We start from the raw sequence: 12,453 nt of genomic DNA on the forward strand, positions 1-12,453 counted from the left end.
ATTGTGGGAGGAAACCCACACAGACACGGGGAGAATGTGCAAACTCCACACACACAGTCACCCGAGGCTAGAATCAAACCTGGATCCCTGATGCTATGTGGTAGGAGTGCTAACCACTAAGCCACCATGCCGCCCACTCACAAAGCTATGCTGACTATCCCTGATCAGTCCTTGCCTTTCCAAATGCATGTAAATCCTGTCCCTCACACTTCCTTCCAACAACGTACCCACCAATGACATAAGGCTTACTGGTCTATAACTCCTGGGCTTTTCCTTACAGCCTTTCTTAAATATTGGCACCACATCGGCCAACCACTAGTCTTTGGGCATCTCACCTGTGGCTATCGATGATATAAATATCACAGCATGGGGCTCAGCAATCTCTTCCCTCGCTTCCCACAAAAGTCTGGGAAACACCTGATCAGGTCCCAGGGGATTTATCTACCTTTATGTGTGGATAAGACCTCCAGCAATTCCTCTTCTATAACATTGACACGTTCTGCTGTATATCATGTGCCTAAGAACAATCTCCTCTATTACCAATTAATGACATCAGTAAGCCACTGTTCCCATGTAATATTCATTGCTTGCACATAATTTTTAAGCCCATGCAGTGACCAGGCTACATTCAGCAGCACCTAAGTCTTGGTGAATATAAAGATGTATGACAAAGGAGGGCACAAGCTTGGTTGTAAAATGCACTGAGATATTTTGTACCTCCTCTTCCTGTCTCCATTCCACCTCCTTCTGCTCGAGTTCCTCCCGTGCCTTAGTCCAGTCGACAGTCAGTTTGCGAATGTCCTCACTCAGGGCAAGGTTGGCAGAATTTGCCTGGTCCAGCTGTTCCCGGAGCATGGAGTTCACTTGGGTCAGGCTGGCACTTCTAAATGCCGAGGACAGATACATCAAATCAGACCAGGCTGACTCCAGAACCAAACAAATGATGGATTCAGGTGAGAGATTCTCAGCCTGAACTTGGTCAGTGAGGAATGGCGCAGTGGAGGCTCCCAGGTTTCAGATGTTGGAGTGGGTGGTTAGGCCAAAGATCAGACAGGTTCAGGCTGACTCTGGCATCTACAAGTGCCCACTGCCAATGGCCTACAATGAACAAGCCAGTCAGAGAGCTCAGGTTGAGTCATAGAAAGTAAAAGGAGAAAGGTTACCCAGAAAAGCACCCATTAAAAATGTGGAATAGAGGAGGAAGAGCAAATATGGAGTGGAATTGAATAGATTAGCTTCATTGTCACATATACTCACATGAGTATAGTGAACGTTTACCAGTTGCTACTGACGGTGCAATCTTTGGTACAAAGGTGCCTAGGTACAGATTCTTTAGTATAAATTCTTAGGGAAAAAAAATTAGAAAAATACAGAAATAAGAATTCCAGTATTACAGACCTTCAAAACTACAACATCATAGTAATAAATTAGATAAATAAAGAAATAAAAGTTCAGAATAGTAATACTCCCACAATAATATTAAAAAGAAAAAAAAGGTTCTGTGCAGCAAATTCCTAAATGGGTTACTACATGATTGGTTTGGGAATTCACTACATATGGGAAATTCCCCCCCACCCCCACCCACGCAGCTCTCTAGGTCAGATTCATGTGATTCCCCCACTTGCCTCTGCTGTTCTTCCTCCAAGCGGATCAGGGTGTTTTCCAGTTCATTGCTCTGTTCCTCTTCAGACTGTCGCAGTCGTGATTCTGTGAGGTCCAGCTGGCTCTGAAGAGAGTACAGTCGGCTTTAATTAAAGCTGTGGGGGATGAACTGAATTGTTTGTCACATCGTTGTGTGACAAATGTGTCAGGGTAATTTTCTCTGCGTTTCTGCACTTTGCATTTCAGTGTAAACACCCACGAGGGGAAAATTGCAAGGATACACGTCCAACTTTACAAACTCAACAGTTCACCTCCTCACATTATCAACCAGATCCCTGTGGGAATTGGAGTCAGATAGCTGGGGACAACACACAAAAAAAAAGTTGCTGAATCCACCAGTATTCCTCTCAACCCATTGCATATCTGCAATGGAGTCAGATCTTGGAAGTTAATCCTATGAAATATAGTGAAATCTTAATTTCCATTGCATTCTTGGGGGTGCTAGTCTGGCTTATAACAAAGAATCAAAATGCCTGTTATTCTTAAGCAATAAACAGTTTATCTTCACAATTCGAAATCAGTGTAATGGCACAATGAGGCAGTGGTTAGGAAATCATCACCCATCGCCTTCCAGAATGTGTGCTTGCCAAGAGCTTTTGGAAAGAAAGGGGACAGCTCTTGTTGAAGTTCCTCTCGAATCAGACCTCATTTGACAGACTATTCCCAGGGACGTACATGGAGATAAACACCAACTTCAACTTGGCGAAGGAAGATTGTTGGTCTAAAACTGTGAGGACTGAATGCTGCTGACTGACACATTACAAGCTTCAAGAGTACGTGCTGAGGGACAGCACAATAGCCTGGGAGGGCTGTTACAAAGGCTCAGTGGGGAACAGATGAGGTATATGGCCCTCCCAGCTTCCTTAGCACATCACATGGCCTGCAAGGGACCAGTGTAAAACCCCTTGAAATGGATGCATCAGAAAATGTTTAGTGTGATATAAATGTAGATGCAACATAAATGGAATCAGATATTCAAGTGCTGCTTGGTATATTTACCCCACAGTCCAAAGATGTGCAGGTCACATGCTAAATTGCCCATAGTGTTAGGGAAATGGGTCTGGGTGGATTACTCTTCGGAGGGTCAGTGTGGACTGGTTGGGCCAAAGGGCCTGTTTCCACACTGTAGGAAATCTAATCTAAAGTCTTTTTTGCACTTTGTCTGCTTACCACTCTTCAATTCTATTGTAATGCATTTCGACAAATGTTTCATATATAATTTTGGAAAGAAATTAAATTGATCTACATACAAAAGCTTTTGTATCAAAAGATGGCAGAATGAAAAGCTGGTTGAAAATAATGCAAATTTGCTCCAATTTAGAATGGCAGGCAGTGCCCTCGCCAGAGCTCAGTCCATATAGTGGATTAACTCAGATAGGCCCTCATCACCAGAGTAATTAATCATCTATTCCAAAACAGAGCTGCTCCATGGTGCAAAAGCTGCAGTGTGGTAACACACAACCTCTCTTCATCTGGCATGTTATTTGTGGGTTCAAATGCAAAGGACGAGTTGGAGCAAGCTCTCCCCACGGCACTTACGGAGAGTCGGTGCTGTTCCAGCTCTGTGGCTTTCTCAATCAGTTGCTGCTCCACCTCGCCACATTTCTTCTTGTACTGAAGGACCTGCCATTTGAAGCAGACATGGTCAGTCCCACAATGCACAAGAACCATCCCATAATGCACGGAGCCCATCCCACAATGCACCACCCTTCCCGCTCGTGGGCAGAACTTCATAAGGACAACATTGACATGGTTACAGAAAGTAATTTGGCAGATCTCAGCTCATCTGTCCCAAAGGGCTGTACTGTTAGGCCCCAGATAACATACAACAGTTTCTCAACCTTCCTTTGTCTGAACAACCTTTGTTCATTTAATTGATCCATTTAATTGATCCATAGTAGCAATTGGAAGCCAAAGGAACTCTGTCTCAGAACTGTGAAAGGAGGAAGGAAAACTGGTGGAGACAAGCAAGATAAACTCAGGGACAGATATTCATGAAAACTTCATGGTTCACAGCCCAGTACCTTGGATTGAAGTTTCTGGACCAGTTGGGCCTGCCGCTGCTGACCCTCCTGGTAGGCCTGAAGCTTGCGTTTATATGAAGCCTGTTCCTCTTCCAGGCGGCGCCTTAGTTCAATGTTCTGCTGCGCCAGGCTCTTATTTTCCAGATTTTCGCGCTCCCTCTCCCCTGTCTCAAGCTTCAAGGCCTGCTCCAGCTGTGAGGTGGGAGGGAGAGAGAGAGAGAGAGAGAGAGAGAGAGAGAGAGAGAGAGAGAGAGAGAGAGACATCAGTCAATGCAGTCAAAGTACACACTGGACAGTTTCATTTTCTCCTTACAGACAGATCTGGTTAATTTCCTTAGGTAGTTCATTCCACACATGAACCACCCTCTGTGTAAAAAAATTGCTTTAAATCTTTCTCCTCTCATCTTAAAAATGTGCCCCCTAGTCTTGAAATCCTCCATCATAGGGGAAAAAAAACAACCACCATTAACTCTATCCATACCACTCAGTATTTTATGAACTTCTATAAGGTCACCTCTCAACCTCCTACGCTCCAATGAAAAAAGTCCCAGCCTCTTTCTTTATTACTCAAACTTTCCATACCTGGCAACATCCTGGTAAATCTCTTCTGACCGCTCTCTAGTTTGATAGTAACATGATAACCAGAACAGGACACAGCATTCCAGTCTACAGTCTACCATGCGGAACCTTGCTGAAGGCTTTATTAAAGTCCAAGTAAATAACATCTACCCTCAATCATTTTGGTAACTTGCTCAAAAAAATCTCAATCAAGTTTATGAGACATGGTTTTCCTCACCAATGTCCTGTACAACCTCAGCATGACTCCCCAACTCCTATGCTCAAAGGACTGGGCAACGAAGGCAAGCATGCCAAACACCCTTTTAACCACCCTGCCTATATATACTTCATTCCTGATGAAGGGCTTACACCTGAAACGTCAATTCTCCTGCTCCTCGGATGTTGTCTGACCTGCTGTGCTTTTCCAGCACCACACTCTCAACTCGGATCTCCAGCATCTGCAGTCCTCACTTTCTCCCTGCCTATATGTGATGCAAACTTCAAAGAATTATACACTTGCACCACTAGGTCCCTCTGTTCTACAACACTACCCAAAGCCATACCATTAATTGTATAAGCCCTACCCTTGTTTATTGTACCAAAATGCAATACTTGCATTTATCCAGGTAGAACTCCATATGCCATTTTTCAGTCTATTGACCCATTTAATCAAGATTCATTTGTAATCAGAGAAAACCTTCTTCATTGTCTACTATGTCACCAATTTTAGTGTCATCCGCAAAATTACAACCATGCCTTGTATATTCTATTCCAAATCATTTAAATAAATGACAAACAAAAGGGCAGCACAGTGGCTCAGTGGTGAGCACTGCTGCCTTACAGCACTAGGGTCCCAGGTTCGATTCCAGCCTCGGGTTCCAGTCTGTGTGGAGTTTGCACATTCTCCCTGTGTCTGCGTGGGTTTCCTCCCACAGTCCAAATATGTGCAGGTCAAGTGAATTGGCCATGCTAAATTGCCTGTAGTGTTAGGTGCATTAGCCAGAGGAAAATGGGACTGGGTGGGTTACTCTTTGGAGGTTCAGTGTGGACTTGTTGGGCCAAAGGGCTTGTTTCCACACTGTAGGGAATCTAATATAAAAAAGGGGGACCCAGAACCGATCCCTGTGGAACAGGACTCCAGTCCATAAAGCAACCACTTTCTGTCTTCTGCCTTTAAGCCAATTATATATCCAAGTGCCAAGCTCACCCTGAATTGCGTGTGATATAACTTTACTAATTAGTCTACCGTGTGGAACCTTGTTGAAGGCTTTACTAAGGTACAAGTAAACAACATCTACTGCTCTGCCATCATCAACCATTTTGGTAACTTCCTCAAAAAACTCAATAATCAAGTTTGTGAGACACAATTTTCTTTGCACAAAACCATGCTGACGATCCTTAGTAAACTTCTGCTTCTCTTAAGAAAAAGGAAGCATATGTCAGGTATAGACAGGATAGATCAAGTGAATGCTTAGAAGAGTATAAAGAAAGCAGGAGTATACTTAAGAGGGAAATCAGGAGGGCAAAACGGGGACATGAGATAGCTTTGGCAAATAGAATCAAGGAGAATCCAAAGGGTTTTTACAAATATATTGAGGACAAAAGGGTAACTAGGGAGAGAATAGGACCCCTCAAAGACCAGCAAGGCAGCCTTTGTGTGGAGCTATAGAAAATGGGGGAGATGCTAAATGAATATTTTGCATCAGTATTTACTGTGGAAAAGGATATGGAAGATATAGACTGTAGGGAAATAGATTGTGACATCTTGCAAAATGTCCAGATTACAGAGGAGGAAGTGTTGGATGTCTTGAAACGGTTAAAAGTTGATAAATCCCCAGGACCTGATCAGGTGTACCCGAGAACTCTGGGAGGCTAGAGAAGTGATTGCTGGGCCTCTTGCTGAGATATTTGTATCATCGATAGTCACACGTGAGGTGCCGGAAGACTGGAGGTTGGCAAACGTGGTGCCACTGTTTAAGAAGGGCGGTAAAGACAAGTCAGGGAACTATAGACCGATGAGCCTGACCTCAGTGGTGGACAAGTTGTTGGAGGGAATCCTGAGGGACAGGATATACATGTATGTGGAAAGGCAAGGACTGATTCAGGATAGTCAACATGGCTTTGTGCGTGGGAAATCATGTCTCACAAACTTGATTGAGTTTTTTGAAGAAGTAACAAAGAAGATTGATGAGGGCAGAGCAGTAGATGTGATCTAAATGGACTTCAGTAAGGCGATCGACGAGGTTCCCCATGGGAGACTGATTAGCAAGGTTAGATCTCATGGAATACAGGGAGAACTAACCATTTGGATACAGAACTGGCTCAAAGGTAGAAGACAGAGGGTGGTGGTGGAAACTGGGGACTATTGACAAATGAGTCTGACTTTTGTTGTGGGTAAATTGTTGGAGGTAGTTTATAAAAGATAGGATTGATGAACATTTAGAGTCATAGAGATGTACAGCATGGAAACAGAACCTTCAGTCCAACCGGTCCTTGCCGACCAGATATCCCAACCTAATCTAGTCTCACCTGCCAGCACCCGGCCCATATCCCTCCAAACCCTTCCTATTCATATACCCATCCAAATGCCTCTTAAATGTTGCAATTGTACCAGCCTCCACCACATCCTCTGGCAGCTCATTCCATACACGTACCACCCTCTGCATGAAAAAGTTGCCCCTTAGGTCTCTTTTATATCTTTCCCTTCTCACCCTAAACCTATGCCTTCTAGTTCTGGACACCCCGACCCCAGGGAAAAGACTTTGCCTACTAACCCTATCCATGCCCCTCATAATTTTGTAAACCTCTATAAGGTCACCCCTCAGCCTCCCTCGCTCCAGCCCCAGCCTGTTCAGCCTCTCCCTATAGCTCAAATCCTCCAACCCTAGCAACATCCTTGTAAATCTTTTCTGAACTCTTTCAAGTTTCACAACATCTTTCCGATAGGAAGGAGACCAGAATTGCACACAATATTCCAACAGTGACCTAACCAATGTCCTGTACAGCCGCAACATGACCTCCCAACTCCTGTACTCAATACTCTGACCAATAAAGGAAAGCATACCAAATGCCTTCTTCACTATCCTATCTACCTGTGACTCTACTTTCAGGGAGCTATGAACCTGCACTCCAAGGTCTCTTTGTTCAGCAACACTCCCTAGGACCTTACTATTAAGTGTATAAGTCCTGTCAAGATTTGCTTTCCCAAAATGCAGCACCTCACATTTATCTGAATTTGTTCTTTGTTACTTCTTCAAAAAACTCAATCAAGTTTGTGAGACATGATTTCACACGCACAAAGCCATGTTGACTATCCCTAACCTGTCCCTGCCTTTCCAAATACACATACATCCTATCCCTCAGGATTCCCTCCAACAACTTGCCCACCACTGATGTCAGACACATTGGTCTATAGTTCCCTGGCTTGTCCTTACCACCTTTCTTAAATAATGGTACCATGTTAGCCAACTTCCAGTCTTCCAGCACCTCACCTGTGACTATCGATGATATAAATATCTCAGCAAGGGGCCCAGCAATCACTTCCCTAGCTTCCCACAGAGTTCTAGGGTACACCTGATCAGGTCCTGGGGATTTATCCACTTTCATGCGTTTCCAGACATCCAGTCCATCTCTCAAACAAGTTTCTGTAATAGATATGATGTCCTAATCCCATGCTCTTAAACATTCCATGAGTTCATCAGTCATATCTCTAAGACAACTTGTATTAAAATAAATTCAATTTAGTTCTTCAGAGTTATGACATACTCTGACTCTTTCTTGTCTTTCTTATCTATTTTTACATTCAGAGCCTCACTTCACATTGAGAACCTTCCCCATCAATCTTTCTATTTACATTGACACTTAGAATTCCTCTCTCTCAGTATAAAGTCTTCCTTAATGGAATGAGCAAATCTCTCCGCTAAGATATTGGTCTCTTTCCAGTTTAGGTTAGACCCATTCTTTGTGAACAGGTCTTTTCTATCCCAAAGACATTCCAATTGTCCAAAAACCTGATTCTCTGAACAAACACCACCTCTTCAGCTATTCATTTATTTCCTTTATTCTTTTGTTCCTTCCCTCTTTTGAGTTTGGCATTGGGAGTAAACTAGAAATTACTTTTCAGGTTCTATTTTTTAAATCTTCTACATAACCTCTTAAATTCACTTTGTTCTGCTTTAGTTTTTTCCTTAAAAATGTCATTCCTACCAATGTGTACAATAATTTCTGGCTTCTCAATCTCACCTTTAACAATATAGAGTCATAGCGTTGTACAGCACGGAAACAGACCCTTCAGTCCAACTCCTCCATGCCGACCAGACACCCTAACCTAACCTAGTCCTATTTGTCAGCATATGGTCCATATCCCTATAAATCTTCCTATTTATATACCCATGCAGTTGGGTATTAAATGCTGTAATTGTACCAGCCTCCACCCCCATTTGAATTGTTTAGAGATGTCCTTAATCCTAGCACCGGGAAAGCAACAAACCATCCTAAAGTTATGCTCACTGCCACAGAATCTCCTGTCTATACCCCTGAGAGGACAGCCCCCTATAACAATAATTCTATTAAGTTTTGTCAAAAGCTGTCTAACGTACAAATTATTCCAAAGGTCCAATAACTGACTGCATCTTCCTCGGAGAGACTATCGTCTTTAATAGTTTCAAAACCTGAATATTGATTTGATAGAGGAATAGCCACTGGAGACTTTTGAACTACCTTGTTACTTTTCCTGACAGTCACCCATCTATTTGACTGATCCTGCTGGGTAATAACTTTTCTAAATCCTTTGGTCATCTTACTCTGTACCTCATACATGCCCTTAATAACATTGAGCCTAAAACAAAAGGAACTTGCAATAACACCTGACATATAAAATAAACCTTTCATTACCTTCAGAAAATAATGTTAAAATGGAAAAAGAAATGAGAAATATATACACATTAAACATATAAATCTTAAATAAAATCAACCATTTAGCAGATAAACTGAACAAAAAAGACTCCCGTTCAATAAATTCCCCAAAGAGAAAAAAAATCTTCTCCAGAGCCAACCACGTATAAGAGGCAGAAGCTCAGAGCCCTGTTCAAGGACCTTACCACAAGCAGAATTTTGCAACTTTTGATCTCCAAAAGCAGCCTGTTTCCTTGTCAAATTTCACTGTAAAATGGAACTACAGGAGAAATACGTTTGTCCCCTTTTGATGTTCATACAGCAGGAATGATTAGACACTTATCAGGGTCAATATTTGTTTAAGATATTTCTTCCAATTTAAATTCCAAAGAATGTCTTATGAAAAAGTCCCTACCCCTACTTCCAAGGCCTGTCACATTCAATTTTTTTTGCTTGTCCTGCCATGCATCTTTCTCACCCCTATAAAGCCCTGTTTTGTATAGTCATTCTCTATTCTACATCAACTGATGATACCAGATATACCTATATTAGGGGTTGTTACTGACTATTTGCCCTTCAAGAACAGTGACTACTCCAGCTGTGCCAGATACAATGGAATTAATATCATTGGAACAACAATGGTACAATAAATGGGCACTAACACCTCAAACACACTTCATCAAAGAGAAATCATCGAATTTACACTTTGCATATATTTCTTAAATACCCAGAGCAAGTGACTAACTAGGAATCTAATCTAAATTAAAATAGCTGCTTGTACATTTCTCAAGAATTCCACTCCACAGTGTGAACAGAACCTATAGGGGTCATAAATGGAAACACAACCAGATATTATACTGTCTTCAATCAAAGTTCCTACAACAGCTTTCTATGAGGGGTCAAGGAACAACAAACGGACTTGGAAATGGAGGCAAATTGCTCCTCTCCTTAATTCAGGAGTGCAGACAGCAGAGTCCCATCAGATCAGGGCCTGAACCTGGTCTGAATGGCTCCACACGACAAGAGACAACACCTTAACCTAACGAACCACTGCAGTTAAAATGTTTGCCAAGCCTTGGAACTGACAACACTGCATCAAGCATCCCAAACTCATAGAAATGTATTGAACTCAACGTTGAAAAGACTGGGAACAGCCCAGTTAATACTGATGTTTGAAAGAAAACTTCACAGTAAGACACAAAATAACAATTGGAAACACAGTAATAACTGGGAATAATTTGCACTTAGACAGAAAGCATAGGGAAAATGTATAACAACCAAAGCTGTGACAGACAGAAAAGGTAATGGGGAAGGGAATTAATATTAATGTGAAAACAATTTTGAAAACAAAATTAATTGTCAATGTGGTTCAACTCAAGCTTACTTTAGAATAGAACTCTTCAAGTTATATTATATGTACATTGCTAGAGTTTTATATGCTTTTTAGGACTATGTTACAGACTGATTCATTTCCCCATTACTGATGGACTCACTCTCCTGATGCAGTCATGTATTGATGCTCACTGACTGATATTTTAATCACTGCTGCATTCATGTTTATAGAAGTGGATGTCTCTGAGCCTTCTCATCTTCAATGCAGCAAACTGACGTTCCCATAGCAACGTCCAGCACATAACTCTTCAGTCCACATCCAGTTACTTACCCACAAACTCTCTTTTTCACACTGAGCCACAAACTAAACGGTTGTGAGGGCTGCAGGCTCCTTCCGGTACAAGCAGGGGATTCTGAGATATTAGCAACGCTGCAGCGAAGCTCTCATGTGTTTTGAAGCCTCTTACTTATCTCCATGGTAACTGCTCAGGCAGTCAGCACATTGTGGAGAGTGAGGCTGTACCTTTGGGACAGTCTAAACCAAAACCATGCCTGGGGCCAGTTGCATAACTAGAAAGTTGGGAAGGTTTTCATCTAAATACTGCACAGGGGCAAGGGATTAGATTTGGACAGATGTCATAATGGTGTGCTGTGCCTCAGTTATGCTGGGCATTGGTGAGACCACACCTGGAGGGCTGTGCACAGCACTGGCCTCCTTATTTAAAGGAAGACATAAACGTTGCTGGAAACAGCGAAGGGATACCTGGAATGGACATGTCTCATGAGAGAATGTTGGACAGGCTAGGTTTATATAGAGTCAAAGAGGTTTACAGCATGGAAACAGACCCTTCGGTCCAACTCGTCCATGCAAACCAGATATCACAACCCAATCTGGTCCCACCTGCCAGCACCTGACCCATATCCCTCCAATCCCTTCCTATTCATATACCCAGCCAGATGCCTTTTAAATGTTGTAACTATACCAGCCTCCCACCACTTCATCTGGCAGCTAATTCCACACACGCACCACCCACTGCGTGAAAAGTTGTCCCTTAGGTCTCTTTTATACCTTTCCCCTCTCATCCTAAATCTACACCGAGGTAACGTTCGAGACACCACCCATGCCCTCCACCTCCTCCAAGACTTCCGTTTCCCCAGCCCCCAACGCCTCATCTTCACCATGGATATCCAATCCCTCTACACCTCCATCCGCCATGACCAGGGCCTCCAAGCCCTCCGTTTTTTCCTCTCCAGACGTTCCCAACAGTACCCCTCCACCGACACTCTCATTCGTTTGGCCGAACTGGTCCTCACCCTTAACAATTTCTCCTTTGAATCCTCCCACTTCCTCCAGACCAAAGGGGTAGCCATGGGCACACACATGGGCCCCAGCTATGCCTGTCTGTTTGTTGGCTACGTAGAGCAGTTGATCCTCCGTAATTACACCGGCACCACTCCCCACCTCTTCCTCCGCTACATTGATGACTGCATTGGCGCCACCTCGTGCTCCCGCGAGGAGGTTGAGCAATTCATCAACTTCACCAAAACATTCCACCCTGACCTTAAATTTACCTGGACCATCTCCGACACCTGGCTCCCCTTCCTGGACCTCTCCATCTCCATCAGTGACGACAGACTTGACACTGACATTTTTTACAAACCCACCGACTCCCACAGCTACCTGGATGACACCTCTTCCCACCCTACCTCTTGCAAAAATGCCATCCCGTATTCCCAATTCCTCCGCCGTATCTGCTCCCAGGAGGACCAGTTCCACACAGAAAACACCAGATGGCCTCCTTCTTTAGAGACCACAATTTCCCTTCCCACGTGGTTAAAGATGCCCTCCAAAGCATCTCGTCCACATCCCGCACCTCCGCCCTCAGACCCAACCCCCCCAACCGCAACAAGGACAGAACGCCCCTGGTGCCCACCTTCCACCCTACCAACCTTCGCATAAACCAAATCATCCGCCAACATTTCC

At 43.4% G+C, this 12,453-nt stretch overlaps 1 protein-coding gene across 4 annotated transcripts in view; it reads right to left on the reverse strand.

The window, feature by feature from the left end:
* The window catches only part of LOC122540258 (rootletin-like), a 100,302-nt gene that overhangs the window by 60,419 nt on the left and 27,430 nt on the right, over positions 1–12,453 (reverse strand). For 3 of the 4 annotated variants that reach the window (XM_043675708.1, XM_043675706.1, XM_043675705.1), the window contains exons 4-7: positions 3,687–3,878; positions 3,202–3,285; positions 1,626–1,726; positions 718–883 (exon numbers count right to left, since the gene is read on the reverse strand). In XM_043675708.1, coding sequence (XP_043531643.1) covers positions 718–883; positions 1,626–1,726; positions 3,202–3,285; positions 3,687–3,878 — 543 coding nt within the window. The remainder of the gene's footprint in view (positions 1–717; positions 884–1,625; positions 1,727–3,201; positions 3,286–3,686; positions 3,879–12,453) is intronic. The other variant, XM_043675707.1, reaches the window with a different exon arrangement.

The sequence above is a fragment of the Chiloscyllium plagiosum genome, chromosome 34 (genome assembly GCF_004010195.1).
Source record: "Chiloscyllium plagiosum isolate BGI_BamShark_2017 chromosome 34, ASM401019v2, whole genome shotgun sequence".
NCBI lineage: Eukaryota > Metazoa > Chordata > Chondrichthyes > Orectolobiformes > Hemiscylliidae > Chiloscyllium > Chiloscyllium plagiosum.